A 16895-nucleotide genomic window follows, 5' to 3' on the forward strand; every position below is an offset into this window, starting at 1 on the left:
TGTTGAAAGGAATTTGGCCAGGTAAATTCCGCAAACTGAAAAACAAATGCAGTCTCTCTTCCGGTGCTTTGTTGCTGCCTACTGCTCATGTCCTCATTCAGTCAGTATCCCCTCCCCCAACAAACTTTGCTCATGATCATGTAAAGTTCTTGCAGTTGCTGCCAGCTCATTTAATCAGCCTATCGCAGCCTCTTTATACTTTCTTCTATTCCTATCCCTTCTCAGCACTCCCTCTTCTCATCATCTCAGATACTCACTGGTTCCACTGGCTCTCTCCAAGGTCAGCCCAGTGACCTATGCAGAGCTCAATCTCATTTCACTTGCACAGCATCCCTGTGGCTTTGTGACCAGAGCTGTCTTCCCAGTGGCTTAATCTTACCATAGTCTTTACTAATAGTGACAGAAAAAGTAGTCAGAGCAGTTATCATTCATGCAGCGAGGAAGATTGGAAAACTATAACGGTCTAAACTCTGAAAAATGTGCAGATACTTTAGCCATCCTTCTGGCTTCCAGACATGAATGCAAATCTGTACAGTCCTAAAAAAAATTTAGGGCTCCTTTTACAAAGGTGCACTAGCGTTTTTAACGCATGCACCGGATTAGCACGCGCTATAGCGTACGCTAGCCGAAAAACTACCGCCTGATCAAGAGGAAGCGGTAGCGGCTAGCGTGTTCCATGCGTTAAGGCCCTAACGTAAAAGGAGCCCTTAGACTATTGGCAACCCCAGCCTTTGAATGCTGAGACTTCTGACTGGCCTTTCTCCCCAAACATTTGGGCTTTAGGTTTGGACCTAGTTTGCCTAGGCTTCAATCCTTAATACGTAAAACAAATATCTACTTATCTGTTCTTATTTTTTTATCTTGATTTTTTCAGCCACTGCACCCGCTGGCGGTTTTTGTTCATAAAATCAGCTACTCATTGACGAGCCTCTCGTGAACTCCAGTTGAGGAGCTGTGGATATATATGCAGTATTGCAATGCACTTTCAATAGTGTTGAAGAGGTCACGAGTGAAATAACACAAGGAAAATCCGCTGGTGATTAGGCTTGTGTTATTTCACTTGTGACCTCTTGAATACTATTAAAAGTGCATTGCAATACTGCATATATATCCACAGCTCCTCAATTGGAGCTCACGGGCTCGTGTAGCTGATTTTATGAACCAAAATCACCAGTGGGTGCAGTGGTTGAAAAAATCAAGATAAAAAAATAAGAACAGATAAGTAGATATTTGTTTTATTAAGGCTTTCTGGTGGTACGGGACTTAAAAAGTGCTGTGATGGTCCCGATAGCTACCATTGCTCGAACCTAATGAGCACAGTGGTGGAAGGTCTGAGCACGTCACAAAATTTAAATTATTAATGTAGGGTCTTTTAATGAATATGTTCCTCTGTGATTTATAGTTGGCTGTAAAAAGACATAAGCCTTAAGCACTACTGTATAAACAGTGCTCCAAGGCATGAGGATTTACACCAACTGAAACCTGGTGTAAATCCCCCATGCCTTTTAGGTGTATTTTGTAACAGTGTGTACAAATTCTTGGAACGTCAATGACTCTCCTATCCGCATACTAGAATTTACTCCAAGAAAACGGAAGGACGACCAAGAAATGGCGCCAGTGTAAATATACCCAAGTTGGTTGGGTTTTAGCACAAATGCCTGTATCAGATGTCCCATACTTTCCAAACAGATTGATAAGATACAGACAACACAGCACAGTATTTGTTTTTCACCTTCATGACTGCCGTCATCTACTATGTTACTATGTATGACACAGTAAAAAGCTCCTTTTGAAGGACCAAACAGCACCTTCAGGAGATCTTGGCCACCTTCAATGCTCTTCTGTGCAGTTTTCAAATAACTCATCTTCTCAGTTTGACCCAAAGAAATGTCTTTGTACATTGTCCTCTTTATTTTCAAACTATTCTCTTTATCCCTTTACTTACCTGTTATACATATGCTCCTTCCATTTTCCATTTATCACTTGATATACTTCAAATTAATAGAGAAAAAAAAAAATCTAAGCAGTTTACAAAATTATGATAAACATACTATTGGAATAGGGAAGACCAAGTATAGCTTTAGCCAGGGTCAACAAATGTAGTATTCTTTGGAGTCTTGTATGTGCACCCTGAACCTGGCCAACAGATGCTACCGTTGAGTAATAGCTGGAACGCCATTCCTTGTGAGTAATGATAGCTGTCTTTACATTAGTCCTGTTCATTGTCAGCATGTGCATTGTATATTAATCTCTAGTAATTCTTCTGATTGTTCTATTGTTATCATTACATTTTTAGAACATGTCATAAAAGTGGTTTTATATCCTTTGTCTCAAAGAACACAATTATTATCATAAAAATTGCTTGAAATCTTCTAAGTGCTTTGAGGACATTATTAAATCAGTTTCAAATACTGTTAAGTACTAGCAGTAAAATACAATGCTCTATTTTTTGTGATCTTTGGAAGAAGATTTCCAATTACCTCCAGCGCTTAATCACCAGGGATAAAATGTACTCACTTTTATATCCCTACCACCACCTGCAAAAAAAATGTTTTAAAGAACAGCTAGCATACATGACAAATGCTTCTTCCCTGATGGATACCTCCCCCATTCCACCCCTATCTCTACCCTCTTCTCTTCTTTGTCACTTCTCTTTCTTCAGTTTTTCCCCTCTTCCGTCTTTCTTTTAGTTGCATTTCTCAACCTTCTGTCTACAATTGGCTTTGATGTCCAGGCTTTTATAAGTGTCCTAACAGAGCGGTATTAGTGGGTTATGGATTGGATGCTGCTTACAGTACAAATAATTTCGACATTTCTTCCATGATAAGTAGACCAGTCGTTAATGCACTAAAAATACCATGAGGTAATTTTCAGCATGTGGTAACCCACAAAAATGATCATAAATTTGAACATTTACTCTAAGAGGACATTGTGGACCTGAACATTTGCAGCTGGTACACATTAATATAGGCCTTGTATTCATCTCTGTAGAAATTCTAGGGTGAAGTAGGTGAAATGTGAAATCTTTGGCTGGCATTTCTTAATCTGATACTTTCTAATATAAGTTTTATTTATACAGCTGTAAAACACATGGCTTGCAGTGGATAATTGCTTAGTTCTTAATGCACATAAATCTGAGATGTATTTGGTGGAGAGGGGTTGAGGGAAATAAGCTGAAGGGAAATAATCTGAAGCAGGTGGATAAGAATTACAGTTCTGAAAGAAGTGTGAGATTTGGGCTGGTTTGGGGGATCAGAGGTTCTCTGAAGAAGTTTAGGATGCCTGAACTGTAAAGTCAGTGTTATAAGCTGAGTACTTTATGCTGGTTGAGTCTTTTTCGAAACCAAAGAAAAAACTGCAGACAAATGTACAAAGATGCAGGCTATGTTTATTATATCAAATTTAAATGTGGTTAGTATTACCACCCTTTAAACAAACCTAGGGACCCAACATGGTCCATGTTTCAGTAAATACGCCTTCTTCAGGGGTCCAGGGTTAGTAAGGTATTGGAATGAACTGCAATATGAATTGATAATAAACATGAACCTGTGTAGTTCTGAAAGGGAAATGCACATCGACAAACTCGTCCAAACTGCTGATTATTTTTAGGGTGGTAGTGCATTTGTGTATGCTCCAATTTTGGATTATTGAAGTGATTTGTATATTGGATTGTTGGGGCAGGTGCTCTGACACCTTTAGGTGGCACACAATTTTGTCACATGGCTCATTTTTAAAGACCCCCTGATGAGAGTCAACTTTTATGTTGTTGAGGGCCCTTAATTGGCTAACTATTCAAGCTTGTATTAAGTTATTATGTCTGGCATTTTGGTCTTTGCATGGCGAGGGTCCAGCATATCTAGACAGTTGATTCTTCTCATTCCTAGACATTTGCTGTGCTTCAGTTAGGGTGCATCTTTAGGGGTTCCCTCATGAAGATGCAAGCATTTGGGGAAAAGAAGGTTTTCTCAGTAATGGTCCTGGCATTGTGGAACATGTTGCCTGAAAATTTGAGGAAGGACATGAATTATGAGCAGTTCTGCAAGGGTTTAGAAATATGGTAATTTCTCTAGAGCTGCATTGAATTTTGCTAGCTGAGAAGCTTTTGTTCCTCTGTCAGGCGGGAAAGGTGGGAGGTACTTTGGGATTTTGAGTGATATTGGGTTGAAGATTGTATTTTGATGGTCTTGTCTGCAATGTTGTTTAAAGCAGTGGTCCCTAACCCTGTCCTGGAGGACCACCAGGCCAATCGGGTTTTCAGGCTAGCCCTAATGAATATGCATGAGAGAGATTTGCATATAATGGAAGTGACAAGCATACAAATCTGCTTCTTGCATATTCATTAGGGCTAGCCTGAAAACCCGATTGGCCTAGTGGTCCTCCAGGATAGGGTTGGGGACCACTGGTTTAAAGTACTAGGCCAAAGTACTTAAGTAAAGGTAAAAAATATAATGAAAAACAAATTTAAAATTTATTCAAGTAAAAGAGGCCAATTCTATAAGAAGCGCCCAAAAGGTAGGTGCCAAATTAGGCACCGCTCAGCGCGATTCAAGTAAAATTGGGCGCTGTTCAGTGAATCATAGAAACATAGAAACATAGAAAGATGATGGCAGAAAAGGGCTTCAGCCCATCAAGTCTGCTCACTCTACTGACCCACCTCATTAAGTCTGAGTGCTAATGACCTAGTTCCTTAACTCGACCCTCGTAGGGATCCCACGTGGATGTCCCATTTATTCTTAAAGTCGAGTACGCTAGTGGCCTTGATCACCTGCACCGGAAGTTTGTTCCAGTGATCCACCACCCTTTCTGTGAAGAAATACTTCCTGGTGTCACCACTAAATTTCCCTCCTCTGAGTTTGAGCAGGTGCCCCCTTGTGACCGAGGGTCCCTTAGGAAAGAATATGTCATTTTCCACCTCGACACGACCTGTGACGTACTTAAATGTCTCAATCATGTCACCCCTTTCCCTGCGCTCCTCTAGAGTATAGAGCTGCAATTTGCCCAGTCTTTCTTCGTATGAGAGACTCTTGAGTCCGGAGACCATCCTAGTGGCCATCCGCTGGACCGATTCAGCTCGAAGCACATCTTTACGGTAATGTGGCCTCCAGAATTGCACACAGTATTCCAGATGAGGTCTCACCATGGTTCTGTAAAGTGGCATTATGACTTCAGGTTTGCGGCTGACGAAGCTTCTATTGATACATCCCATCATTTGCCTTGCCTTGGATGAGGCCTTCTCTACTTGTTTGGCAGCCTTCATGTCTGAACTGATGAGTACTCCTAAATCCCGTTCTTCTGAAGTCCTAGTTAGTGTTTCTCCATTCAAGGTGTATGTTCTGCTTAGATTTCTGCTGCCGAGATGCATGACCTTACACTTCTTAGCGTTGAAGCCCAGCTGCCATGTCAAGGACCAGTTTTCTAACGTGATCAGATCCTGCGTCATACTATCCTTGAGATTGCTTTCGCTTATTGTATTACACAGTTTGGCGTCGTCGGCGAAAAGTGCTACTTTACCCTGAAGCCCTCGGGTCAAGTCCCTTATGAATATGTTGAAAAGGGATGGTCCCAGGACTGAGCCCTGCGGCACTCCGCTAGTCACCTCCGATGTCTCAGAGAGGGTGCCGTTGACCATCACCCTCTGAAGTCTTCCACTTAGCCAATCATTGACCCATGCAATTAGTTTCTCACCTAACCCCATCGATTTCATCTTGTTTAAAAGTCTGCGGTGTGGGACACTGTCAAAAGCTTTGCTGAAATCCAAGTACACTATGTCCAGAGATTCTCCCGAGTCTAGCTTTCCTGTCACCCAATCAAAGAAGCTGATAAGATTGGATTGGCATGACCTGCCCCTAGTGAATCCATGTTGACAGGGATCCCTTAGATTCCCCTCATCTAATATCGTGTCTAATTTACCTTTAAGTAGAGTTTCCATGAGTTTACACACTATTGATGTGAGACTCACTGGTCTGTAATTCGCAGCCTCTGCTCTGCAACCCTTTTTGTGCAGAGGAACGACGTTAGCTGTTTTCCAGTCCAGGGGGACTCTCCCCGTACTTAGGGAGAGATTGAAGAGCATGGCAAACGGTTTCGCCAGAACATCGCATAGCTCTCTGAGCACTCTTGGGTGCAAATTGTCCGGTCCCATGGCTTTGTTCACTTTGAGTCTTGACAGTTCTCTGTAAACATCATCTGTTGTGAACTCAAAATTCTGAAATGGGTCTTCCATGCTTTGCTTTGTTTCCAGCTGTGGCACCTATTTTGGAGGCACCCAATAAATAGGCCAGCTCTGGGAACAACTAAAAGTTAGGCGGCCATGTGAGCACTTAAGCACACTTAAGAGCAGCAATTCTGTAACAAGGCGCCTAACATGAAGCCACGCCCACGCCTAACATGCATAGCGCCTTTTTTTTTTTTGAAGGCCGCCTAAATTTTTAGAGGCGCCTTGTTACAGAATCAATCTTTCTTGACAGGGGCCTAAGCTTCAATTATTGATTAAAAAGCTTAATTGATCTTGTTATTGAATTCAGTTGGGCGCCTCCAAAATAGGTGCTTAAGGCGCCGGTTACAGAATTTGGGCCTAAGTGCCTAAAATAATATTTTTTTTAGTAAAGGTTAAGGTAAAGTACCACATCGTCCATTAGCCCGGCTTCTATCCAGAGCTTCTTGCCGGTGAACAAAGGAACAACAGGGCAGGAGCAACAGTTCAGGATGGCGGCTGGGGCACGGGCAGTGTGTCGTGGGAAGGAATACTTGGATAGGAGACCACCGCAGGGGAGGAGACATGGGCATCCTGGGACTGTCAGCCAAGTCTCTTCCCTGAAGAAGCCCTTTCTGGGAGCGTCATCGCTCCTCCTAAACTTACTTGCTCCACTTCATCAATGACGCTGAAACCGTGGATTGAAGACAAAGTTTTATTTTATTTTCTTTCCAGCTTATGATTTATCTTTAATCTTATTTATTGTTTTGCCTTTTGTCTTTGTTTTGTTCTATTTCTATCATTTAAATTTCTCCAGAATTCTATTGTTCAACGGTTCCCCCTTCTGCATCTATTCCTTTCTCTCCTCTCTTCTACCTTCCAAAGTATTTAGATCAATGCTGTCTTGTTAAAATATTTATTTTTATTTTTTATTTTTTTCCTCTATCTCTACTTTTCACTTCTCTATTACCCTCCAGGTACTTTAGTTAGATTGTGAGCCTTCGGGACAGATAGGGAAAAATGCTCGAGTACCTGATTGTAAACCATTTAATACACTTTGTCCAAGCGGTACTATTCCCTTTCCCTTCCCCTTCCCTAACCAGTTCAAAAACAGGCAACTCCACTGTTCTTACTGGCTATATTCACTGAACAGAAAAATTTAAGATGAAATTATCACTGTTTGTATGATGGGGTTTGCAATAGCAAAATTCTGTTCCCAGTTTTACTGTTTCATTTGCTTTACTGAGGAAAGGAGATGGAACTCCTCTCGTATGAGGAAAGACTAAAACGGTTAGGGCTCTTCAGCTTGGAAAAGAGACGGCTGAGGGGAGATATGATTGAAGTCTACAAAATCCTGAGTGGAGTAGAACGGGTACAAGTGGATCGAGTTTTCACTCTTTCAAAAATTACAAAGACTAGGGGACACTAGTTACAGGGAATAGGAGGAAATTTTTTTTTCACTCAGACAATAATTAAGCTCTGGAACGTGTTGCCAGAGGATGTGGAAAGATCGGATAGCGTAGCTGGTTTTAAGAAAGGTTTGGATAAGTTCCTGGAGGAAAAGTCCATACTCTGTTATTGAGAAAGACATTGACTTTAAGAATAAATGGGACATCTACGTGGGATCCCTACAGAGGCCTAGTAAGACACTCAGACTTGATAGGGCGGGTCAGTAGAGTGGGCAGACTTGGTGGGCTATAGCCCTTTTCTGCCGTCACCTTTCTATGTTTCTATGTTTCTATGACATGGGGGAAGCCACTGCTTGCCCTGGATCAGTAGCATGAAATGTTGCTACTCCTTGGGTTTTGGCCAGGTACTAGTGACCTGGATTGGCCACCGTGAGAACAGGCTACTGGGCTTGAGGGACCATTGGTCTGACCCAGTAAGGCTATTTTTATGTTCTTACATCTCCCTTCCGATTTTACTTTTTACTTTTAACTAAAAATATCAAATGTAACTAAGGGGTCCTTTTATTAAGGTGCGCTAACCAATTTAGCACGCGCTAAAGATTAGTGCATGCTAAATGCTAAGACACCCATCATTTTCCTATGGGCATGTTAGCATTTAGTGCGCGCTAAATTGGTTAGTGCACCTTAATAAAAGGACCCCTAAGTAAAAGTAGTAAAATTGGCAAAATTATTACTTCAGTAAAAGTAACAAACGCAATCCTGTACTTCTATATAAGTAAAAGTATCAAAATTGTTACTTAAGTACAATAATTAATTACATTTACTTAGTTACTAAACCCCCTTTTACAAAACCATGGCGTGGGTTTTAGTACCGGCCATGGCGGTAACAGCTCCAAGGCTCATAGAGTTCTTATGAGCGTCAGAGCTGTTACCACTGCAGCCGGCGCTACAAACCACGTCACGGTTTTGTAAAGGGGTGGTGGTGGGGGGTGGGGATAAATTTGCTTGTTTGAAACTCGTATGCCGTATAAAAAAATTTTAAAAATAATATTCATTTAAGATAGCAGAGAATATGAAGAATGAGATAAATCTGAACAAGAAATTTAAGAATCTGGATGTTGAGTACAGATTGAAAAAGATATATCTGGACACGGTCTGTACAAATTGCCATGTGATTATAGTTTCTTGAGCCTGAACAGCAATGCTCCTCTGTTTTCCTTCAGGAGGGACAATTAGGTGGTGGGAGGAGGGAAGGAGAGAGTTTGTCTGTTTTAATTAGATTGTAAGCTCTATTGAGCAGGGATCGTCTTGTACGTCTAGCAGTGCTATAGAAATGATGCATAGTAGTAGTAGAAAGAGAACAAGTCTACTAGGGAATTCTACGAGGGTGTGCGGAAAACATCTCAGCCGAACCAAGAAGAGAATGACGTGGATATGGTTCAGTCAACGTTCTGAAACAGAGAAATTCATTTCTGCAAATTGGCATGTAATGAAATAACATTCTTTTCAGCAACAGTGGCAAAATAACACTCAGAATTTAGGAAGCTGGTTGGTTGAGCTGAGAACTTTACAGCACCCCCCTCGTATATATGGCGCCTAGTATTATCCGCTCTTTTCACGTTTTTTGTGGACAGAAAAGTATTATAACAGAAGCAAGGAGCTAAAACGGTCCAAAACCAGCAGAAATGAAATGGGGGGGGGCGTAATGATTCAAGCAACATAGGCTGATCAGGGGCGCTCCCTTAAAATGCATGCAGTGTTATAGAATTCAGGGGATCCACGCCAAGGTTTGCACCTGGTTTCGGTTGGTGTAAACCGCTCGTGTCCACAGCTGACGTGGTTTCCGGAAGCTATTCTATAAAGGGTGCCCATCCCATAGCACCCTTTATAGAATACAGCTCGGTGCTGATTTTTAAGCGCCATTTATGGAATCTAGTCCCTTGTATATAAGATCAAACAGATTTATGGCAAGTGCAGCACTTACCTAGTTCAAACTGCTCGGACAGATTACCACAGGTCTGTCTGACTTCTTCACTGTCCCATCCCAGTGGATAGAGAGCACAACCAGAGCCGATCAGCAAGCCTGCAGACAGAAAGACAAAGAGCTTTACATTTGTTTCCCAGATTTCCTAAATTTTATGTTGTTATTCTTAAATGGCATAGAAAGAGTAGAATAAATAACAAATTCAGAATGACTGGCAAGGATACCATGCAAAGGACAGGACTCACCAGTTGTTAGCACTATACAAGTCACCCAAATGCCTACCGTTAAGGTTACTAACTGGATTCAGATTCGCCCAACAGGGTTGATCCAGCCCGGGATTTGCCCCATTGCATGCACAGACTTGTAGTCTTGTTCTTATTGAATGCGATGGGAAAATCAGAACTACAAGGAATTGAATGAGCGTCGGAGCATTTACCTCGCCAGCCTGCATGCTCTACCACTGCATGATAAAAGGAGCCCTAAATCTTTAGATATACTCAAGTGCCTTGTATACCACGTTGCAATAATCAAGTTTACTTAATGTTGTCTGAACACACTAGAGCAGGGATGTCAAACTCATTTAAATGTCAAATCATATAGGAAAAAAAAAACAACAACAGGTTGACTGGGGAAGGGTCCATATCTGATGATACAGCAAGTGGTGGGGGGCACATTTGCTAATGAATTAGCATGCAGCAATGCCTCGTGTACTAACTGATTAAAACTGTCATGCTCACTCTCTACCCCCAAACACGCTCCCTTCCCACAAAATTTTAAAAAATATATTTTAGTGCATGGTGTGCTCACCCAAATTGGCAAATTTGCCACAGGATGCCAGCAAATGTTCCCCAGTAGGTCTTTTTAACATGTACGAGTAAGCACGTGCTAGCAGTTTAGTTAAAGGACCCCATAGTCATTGATTAGCTGTAATTAGCATTTTGTCAATGCTATTTTCACAGGTTCCCATAGATTTACTGGCTCTTTTTATTTTAATTAGGATTTTACCTATTAATTCCAAAAATTTGAAATAAGGAAATCCAAGAATTAAATAACAGTAGGAAATCCAATAGAAAAACAAAAATAGGTAAAAATAACTGAAATTTGTTATCAAGCTACTTAATTATCCCAGTCTTTCCTACTGCCTAGGGTTACCATATGGTTCTAGAAAAAGGAGGATGGATTGAAACATCTGACTTTTACTTCCATTGATGTCTCAATCCATCCTTGTTTTTCTGCGAAATTACATTTTGTGGGTGCAACAGAGCAGGTTACAAATGCTGTTTGCAATAAAATATACATGAAATTTAAGAATATATAAAAAAATAAATTACTAATTACAAATAAAACAACAAGAAAGGGCAAAAAGGTCCCAACAAAGATCCTAGTTTCAGCGTTTAGAAGATGCCTTACCATCAGGGGACACTATTGGAAAAGAAGGCGTCTTCTAAACGCCAAAACTGGGATCCTTGTTGGGACCTTTTTGCTTCGCATAAAGACTTTATTTGGGGTTGAAAAGACATCTCCCTTGCCTTTTCTTGTTGTTCTGTTTGTATCTCAAGGCAAGGGGCTCTTCTGCCTAATTACAAATAAAGCCACAATCCAACAATGACAAAACAAATGTAGTTTACAATCCACACACAGCAGGATAGATAGGAGAGAGGAAACCACACATAGCAGAATACTGCTATAGTTGAAAGGGTCTAATCAGATAAAAGGGCCAAAATATTTGTTGCAATGAGGCTTCTACATTTTCACTTCTGACCAGGAGTGATGAAAAAGGCAATTCTTAAGTGCATGCACATAAACGGGAGTTCTGAGTTTGGAATATCACCACTGCAAGGCTTTATTCAAAAGTGACTCTGTGGCAGTGATGTGAGCCCTGGGTTCAAATTCCAAGTCCAGCATTTTGCTCCTTGAGTTAGAGGCATGACGCAAGCAGGCAGCATGCACCTACCCCTACTAGGTGCATATTTCACCTATCGTACAACAGTGACACCCGGTGGCCATATTCAGAGTGCGTATGTTGTGGGCTCCTAGACCCCTAGCCAAGGACTACTGCAATGACAGCTGGACTAAAGAGATGGGAGGAAGGAGGGAACAGGGATTATCTTATAAAATGGGAGGAGTGGGAAGAGCCCCTGGTCGCTGTGAATGAAGATTTATGGTGGTGGCACAGTATAGTAAATTTGACAGATTATACTCCACATACCTTGGTTTAGGCATGAAGTTCATTACTGTCATGGTATGCACAAAATTACTCTCACGGGATGACTGCAGTAGTCAAACAGTAGAGTGTTGGTCATTTATTTCTTTTACAAAAGACATAAAAATAACTCATTTGGAGACATTGTCTAAGTAAAAGCCTGTTACAACTGAGAAGGGGAAAACCGTTGGGCAAAAAAAAAAAAAAAAAGAAAGGAAAACTTCATCTTCGGGGCTTCTATTGTGGTGATTATAACATTCATCCTCTGATGTCCAAATACATGATATGTGGAGCTTAAGTTAGCAGTTGGGAGTAAAAAAAATAGCCGAGAATGGTTGAAAGCAACAGTTAGGATCTGCATACTGATAGGCTGGATTTGGCGCTAAGACCCTGAAGCATTGGTTACCGGCCACGAAACGATCGTTGGCCTGGCCTGTTTGTGTTCAGTGGTTTTTACCATTAATCATTCTTGGCTATTTTTTTTTTTTTGCTTCCACCTGCTAACTTTAAACTTGTTTTTTGCCTATGATGCTTGGGTGGAAGAGTGTGGTTACACCTCTCCGATTGTCTGAGGCTTTTCTTTCGCTTAAGTAGTAAGCTAGCTTTCTTGGCTTGTGTGATGCTTTTGTTTTGGAGTGATATTTCTGAATTTTTGTATTATACTTCCCTCCATTCCTCCCTGTTTTTTGAGCTTAATTTAGCACATCTCCCTCTTCCATTTAACATGTTTAGGAGAATAAATGTTTCCAAGCATAGGCTTTGAATAAATTACAGCAATTTTGTTGTATCAGGAGAACAGCATTAGCCCAGGGAAAGCAGAAGAAAAAAAAAAAAAAAAGTGTGCATAAATTTAATTTTTTGGAGAAGGCGGAAAAAAGGTCAGAGTGAGTGCTAGAGCTCCTGTTTGCTAATGCGAGCCATTAAGCATAAAGTTATTGTGGCTATATAACTACCATTCATTATTTTTTCATGTGCGCTAGAGCTTTGAACTAATGGCATCATTACTTGCTGCAGTTGCACTCATGCCTACCACTGTACTGTACTTACATTCTGATTTACTGTACTTTATATGTGGTTTTGCCATGCTGTAGAGTGCAGGCTGGGATCAAGATATTGCAACCAAATCATTGTCTCAACACATTTGCAATCGAAAGGTGTGCAAAGGGAAGTAAAATGAATTCATCAAGGTTTTATAGTGATAAGGGTAGAATTCAAAATTAGGTAGCTATGTCACACATCTTTGCTCTTTAATCACTAATCTCTAACTATGGAGACAATAAACAACAGGAAAAAAATACCATATTCTCTCTAATCATCTTCTGGGCTATTAGAAACACAGGTTTAAAAAAAAAAAATCTAAGATGAGCTATTATTTGGAGGCATTTCTCTCCTCCTTCTCATGATGACCATTTCTCTCCTCCCCACAATCAGCATTTCTCTGCACCAGCTCTTCTCCACAATGATCATTTCTCTCTTCCACCCTGCCACCCATGATAACCATCATTTCCGTCCTCCATTCTGCCTCCTGCACCATAACTTCAACTCCAATCTTGAGGGGGGGGAGGAAGATGGAGGACAGCAATGCCAAGGGTGGTGGGCAATTATTGGGGGAATCTTCACTTGATTTTAAAACCAATTTTTCTGGTGTTTTGGGGTCCTGAGGCAGGGGGTGGGTGATTGTTAGAGAGAGATGGTATTTATCTATAAAAAAAAAAAAAAGTTCTCAACTAGAGAATGACACGGGGACATTTCCCCCATACCGCGAGAACTCATTTTCCCGTACCTGCGAGTTCTTTTCCTGTCCCTGCTCCATTCCTGCAAGCTCCGTCCTCCGTCCTTTAGAATCATAAGTCTTTGAGGCTTGTGCGGTTAAGGCAGAGTTTGCAGGAATGGGGCAGGGGTAGCGACAGTGACAAAACTCGCTGGGATGGGATGGATAAATTGAGTTCCTGCAGGGATGGGGACAAATTTGTCCCCATGTCATTCTCTGTTCTCAACCAAGGACACACGTAGCCAGTCAGGTTTGCAAGATATGCACAATAGGAATTTACATACATTTTCTCCACAGCATGAAAGGAAGAATTTTCGATTTCTATCCCATCCTGCACTTCTCTACTCTCAACAGATTCCTACTCAACACTGTACCTAGCACTAAAATTAACAGTACACAATGGGGAAGAGAACGGGTCAGGATGGAGCATACAGAAGATAATAAATGGTTGGTAAGAGAGTTTTAAGACCAAGGGCTTCTCTCCAGTAATAATTGGTTCTCCAATTTGTTTTTATAGCCTGTTAATTATTTACAACAAAGCCATGCCCATAAAGGATGCCCATAGCCTATAAAGATAATGAAGTGTAATTGGATGCATAACCCTGGCTACTGACACCACCCGACTTTGTCAGATCACTGTTCCACATAAAAACTGACCCTACTTTGCTCTGTTATACTGAAGTGGTTTGCTCTCTTTTCTTTCTTTCACAAGTGTCTTTGAAAAACTGCTGGATCCCTCCCAAATCTGCAGCTTCCTAGACAAGGCAGACTGCTCAAATTAGGCATGAAGCATCCATTAATCAGCATCTATTAGAGAACATTGATTTACATCTCAGTAAAACACTTTGCTTATAATGGTATGGAGGTGACCTAATGACTAGCTGGCCCTGTGTTAAGAAAAAAATCTGTGGGCTTTATCATGAGATTAGTGCTCCAAAATTTACTCTCACCTTAAAATTGTGGTAGTGATCCACAGACCATTATGAAATGTCACCCTCCTCTCAGTGCCTGAGAGTTGACTGGCTCAGGAACTGACAGAAAGGATTACTTACATTAAAAAAAAAAAAAAAAAGTTGATGGTAGTTTGCATTGGTACGAACTTCCTCCCCTCTTGCCAGACTTAACCTGACTCGCCCTATTAAAAATAAAACTCTCCCTGTTGTCTAGCACAGTGGTTCCCAACCCTGTCCTGGAGGAACACCAGGCCAATTGGGTTTTCAGGCTAGCCCTAATGAATATGCATGAAGCAAATTTGCATGCCTATCACTTCCATCATATGCAAATCTCTCTCATGCATATTCATTAGGGCTAGCCTGAAAACCCAATTGGCCTGGTGTTCCTCCAGGACAGGGTTGGGAATCACTGGTCTAGCAGCCTTTCCTGTAATGACTGGCATATCCACAACAGGACAAGTAATCCTTCCTCCCAACTTTAAAAGGCCTTGGTGTCTAGTGACACCCCCCCCAGATTACAAATAACTGACTTGATGCCTCCCCCCGACCCCTCCATAAGCATGACTCAACTAGAGGAAGGAATGATGCCCACTCACTTCTGCCTTCAGCACTGCCATCTTGAAAAAGGGTGATGTCTGACCCTCTTGCAATGCATTCTGGGATATACCAGGCAGAAGTCAGTCTGCCATTGAAGGGAAAAGTTTTTCCTTGTGTCTCATTGTTCCATGCAAATTAACATGTTAAGTACACAAAATGGAGGAAATGGTCCCATTTATTGCCTTTCTAAAACAAAATCACTTCATACCATCTCAAAATATTTTGAATCATGCTTATATATACAGAGATCCCAGGATTATTAAACCATCAATTATTTTAAAAAGTAGTCGCTTTTAGCGATCCAAGAAAAGTGACTTGTCAAGACTAGCCACTTATCTCTCTAATCTTTTTTTTATGGGCACAGATATTGGTCATGTTACACATGCACACTATCTGTCCCATCAGAAAAAAAAAGATAAAAAAGCACCCCCCCCCCACTGATGTATGCTCTTCCCAATGGAGGCATCGCAATCCGGCCCCCTCACACCAGTGAAAACAGCAGGAGGAATGCCCACTTCCTCCTGCCATGCTGAATCCCTCCCACTGTGAAAGAAAATTGGCAGGAGGGATGCACACTCCCTCCTGCCAATGCAACTCACCCCCATGACTACGATACAGGAAGGCCTATTCCCAAATCAGGACCCCCCCAAAAAAAACATCCCCTACCTTTCCCCTTCCCCCCCAAAAAAAGGAAGGAGGGAAGACCACTCCATCCTGCCACTGGATGCTCCCCAGAACCCCCCTCCCCTGGTACCTTTTAGCGTTAGAAGGAAGAGGAAAGCATGGTCCCTTCAAGTTCTGCCGATCTTAAATGGCAGGCCTTCCTTCCTCGGTGCATCATGTGATGCATGGGGAGGGGCCTAAGACCCTGATTAGTTCAGATGCCTAAGGCCCCTTGTGGGAGGGGCGGGAATGGTTTTGGGGGGCCTGCATTGGCAGGAGGGAGTGGGCTTTCCTCCTGCCAATTTTATTTCACAGGGGGAGGGGTCTGCACGGCAGGAGGAAGTGGGCATTCCTCCTGCCGCTTTCACTGCCACAGGGGGGTGTCGATTTGCAGTGCTAGTTCGTAGGGAGGGCCGTCATCGGCAGGGAGGGGGGTGCTTTTTTAATGGGGCAGATATTGTGCGTGTGTAAACACGCACAGCATCTGTGCCCATTTAAAAAAAACCAAACAGTTTCACTTGAGTCTTAAACCTCTTATGGGAAAGGGATTGAGACTTGTATACAGCCTTTTTGAAGTTTTACAACCACACTCAAAGTGATTTACATACAGAAAATTCAAGCATTTTCCCTGTCAGTCATAGTATATTCAGAATAGAGGGACATAGATTACCAAATTCTCCTACATAAAAAGCACTCACCCTTGTGGTTTCTAACCAAGCTTTGGAAGGGGCCAGAACAACCAGTCTATGCTTATTAATAGAACACAGTCAGTGACCTGGAGTTTAAGGAAGATAAATAAATAAAATGCCCTATATGAGCCATAGGTAGATAAGGAAACATAAGAATTGCTGCTGCTGGGTCAGACCAGTGGTCCATCGTGCCCAGAAGTCCGCTCCCGCAGCGGCCCTTAGGTCAAAGACCAGCACCCTGAGACTAGCCCTCCGGCGTACGTTCTGGTTCAGCAGGAACTTGTCTAACTTTGTCTTGAATCCCTGGAGGGTGCTTTCCCTTATAACAGCCTCTGGAAGAGCGTTCCAGATTTCTACCACTCTCTGGGTGAAGAACTTCCTTACGTTTGTACGGAATCTATCCCCTTTTAACTTTAGAGAGTGCCCTCTCGTT

At 41.9% G+C, this 16895-nt stretch overlaps 1 protein-coding gene across 1 annotated transcript in view; it reads right to left on the minus strand.

Moving 5' to 3' along the window:
* The window catches only part of LHFPL6 (LHFPL tetraspan subfamily member 6), a 245758-nt gene that overhangs the window by 18747 nt on the left and 210116 nt on the right, over positions 1-16895 (minus strand). The window contains exon 3 of the mRNA XM_033950072.1: positions 9587-9685. Within this exon, the coding sequence (XP_033805963.1) occupies positions 9587-9685 (99 nt within the window). The remainder of the gene's footprint in view (positions 1-9586; positions 9686-16895) is intronic.

This window comes from Geotrypetes seraphini, chromosome 6, assembly GCF_902459505.1.
Source record: "Geotrypetes seraphini chromosome 6, aGeoSer1.1, whole genome shotgun sequence".
NCBI classification, from domain to species: Eukaryota; Metazoa; Chordata; class Amphibia; order Gymnophiona; family Dermophiidae; genus Geotrypetes; species Geotrypetes seraphini.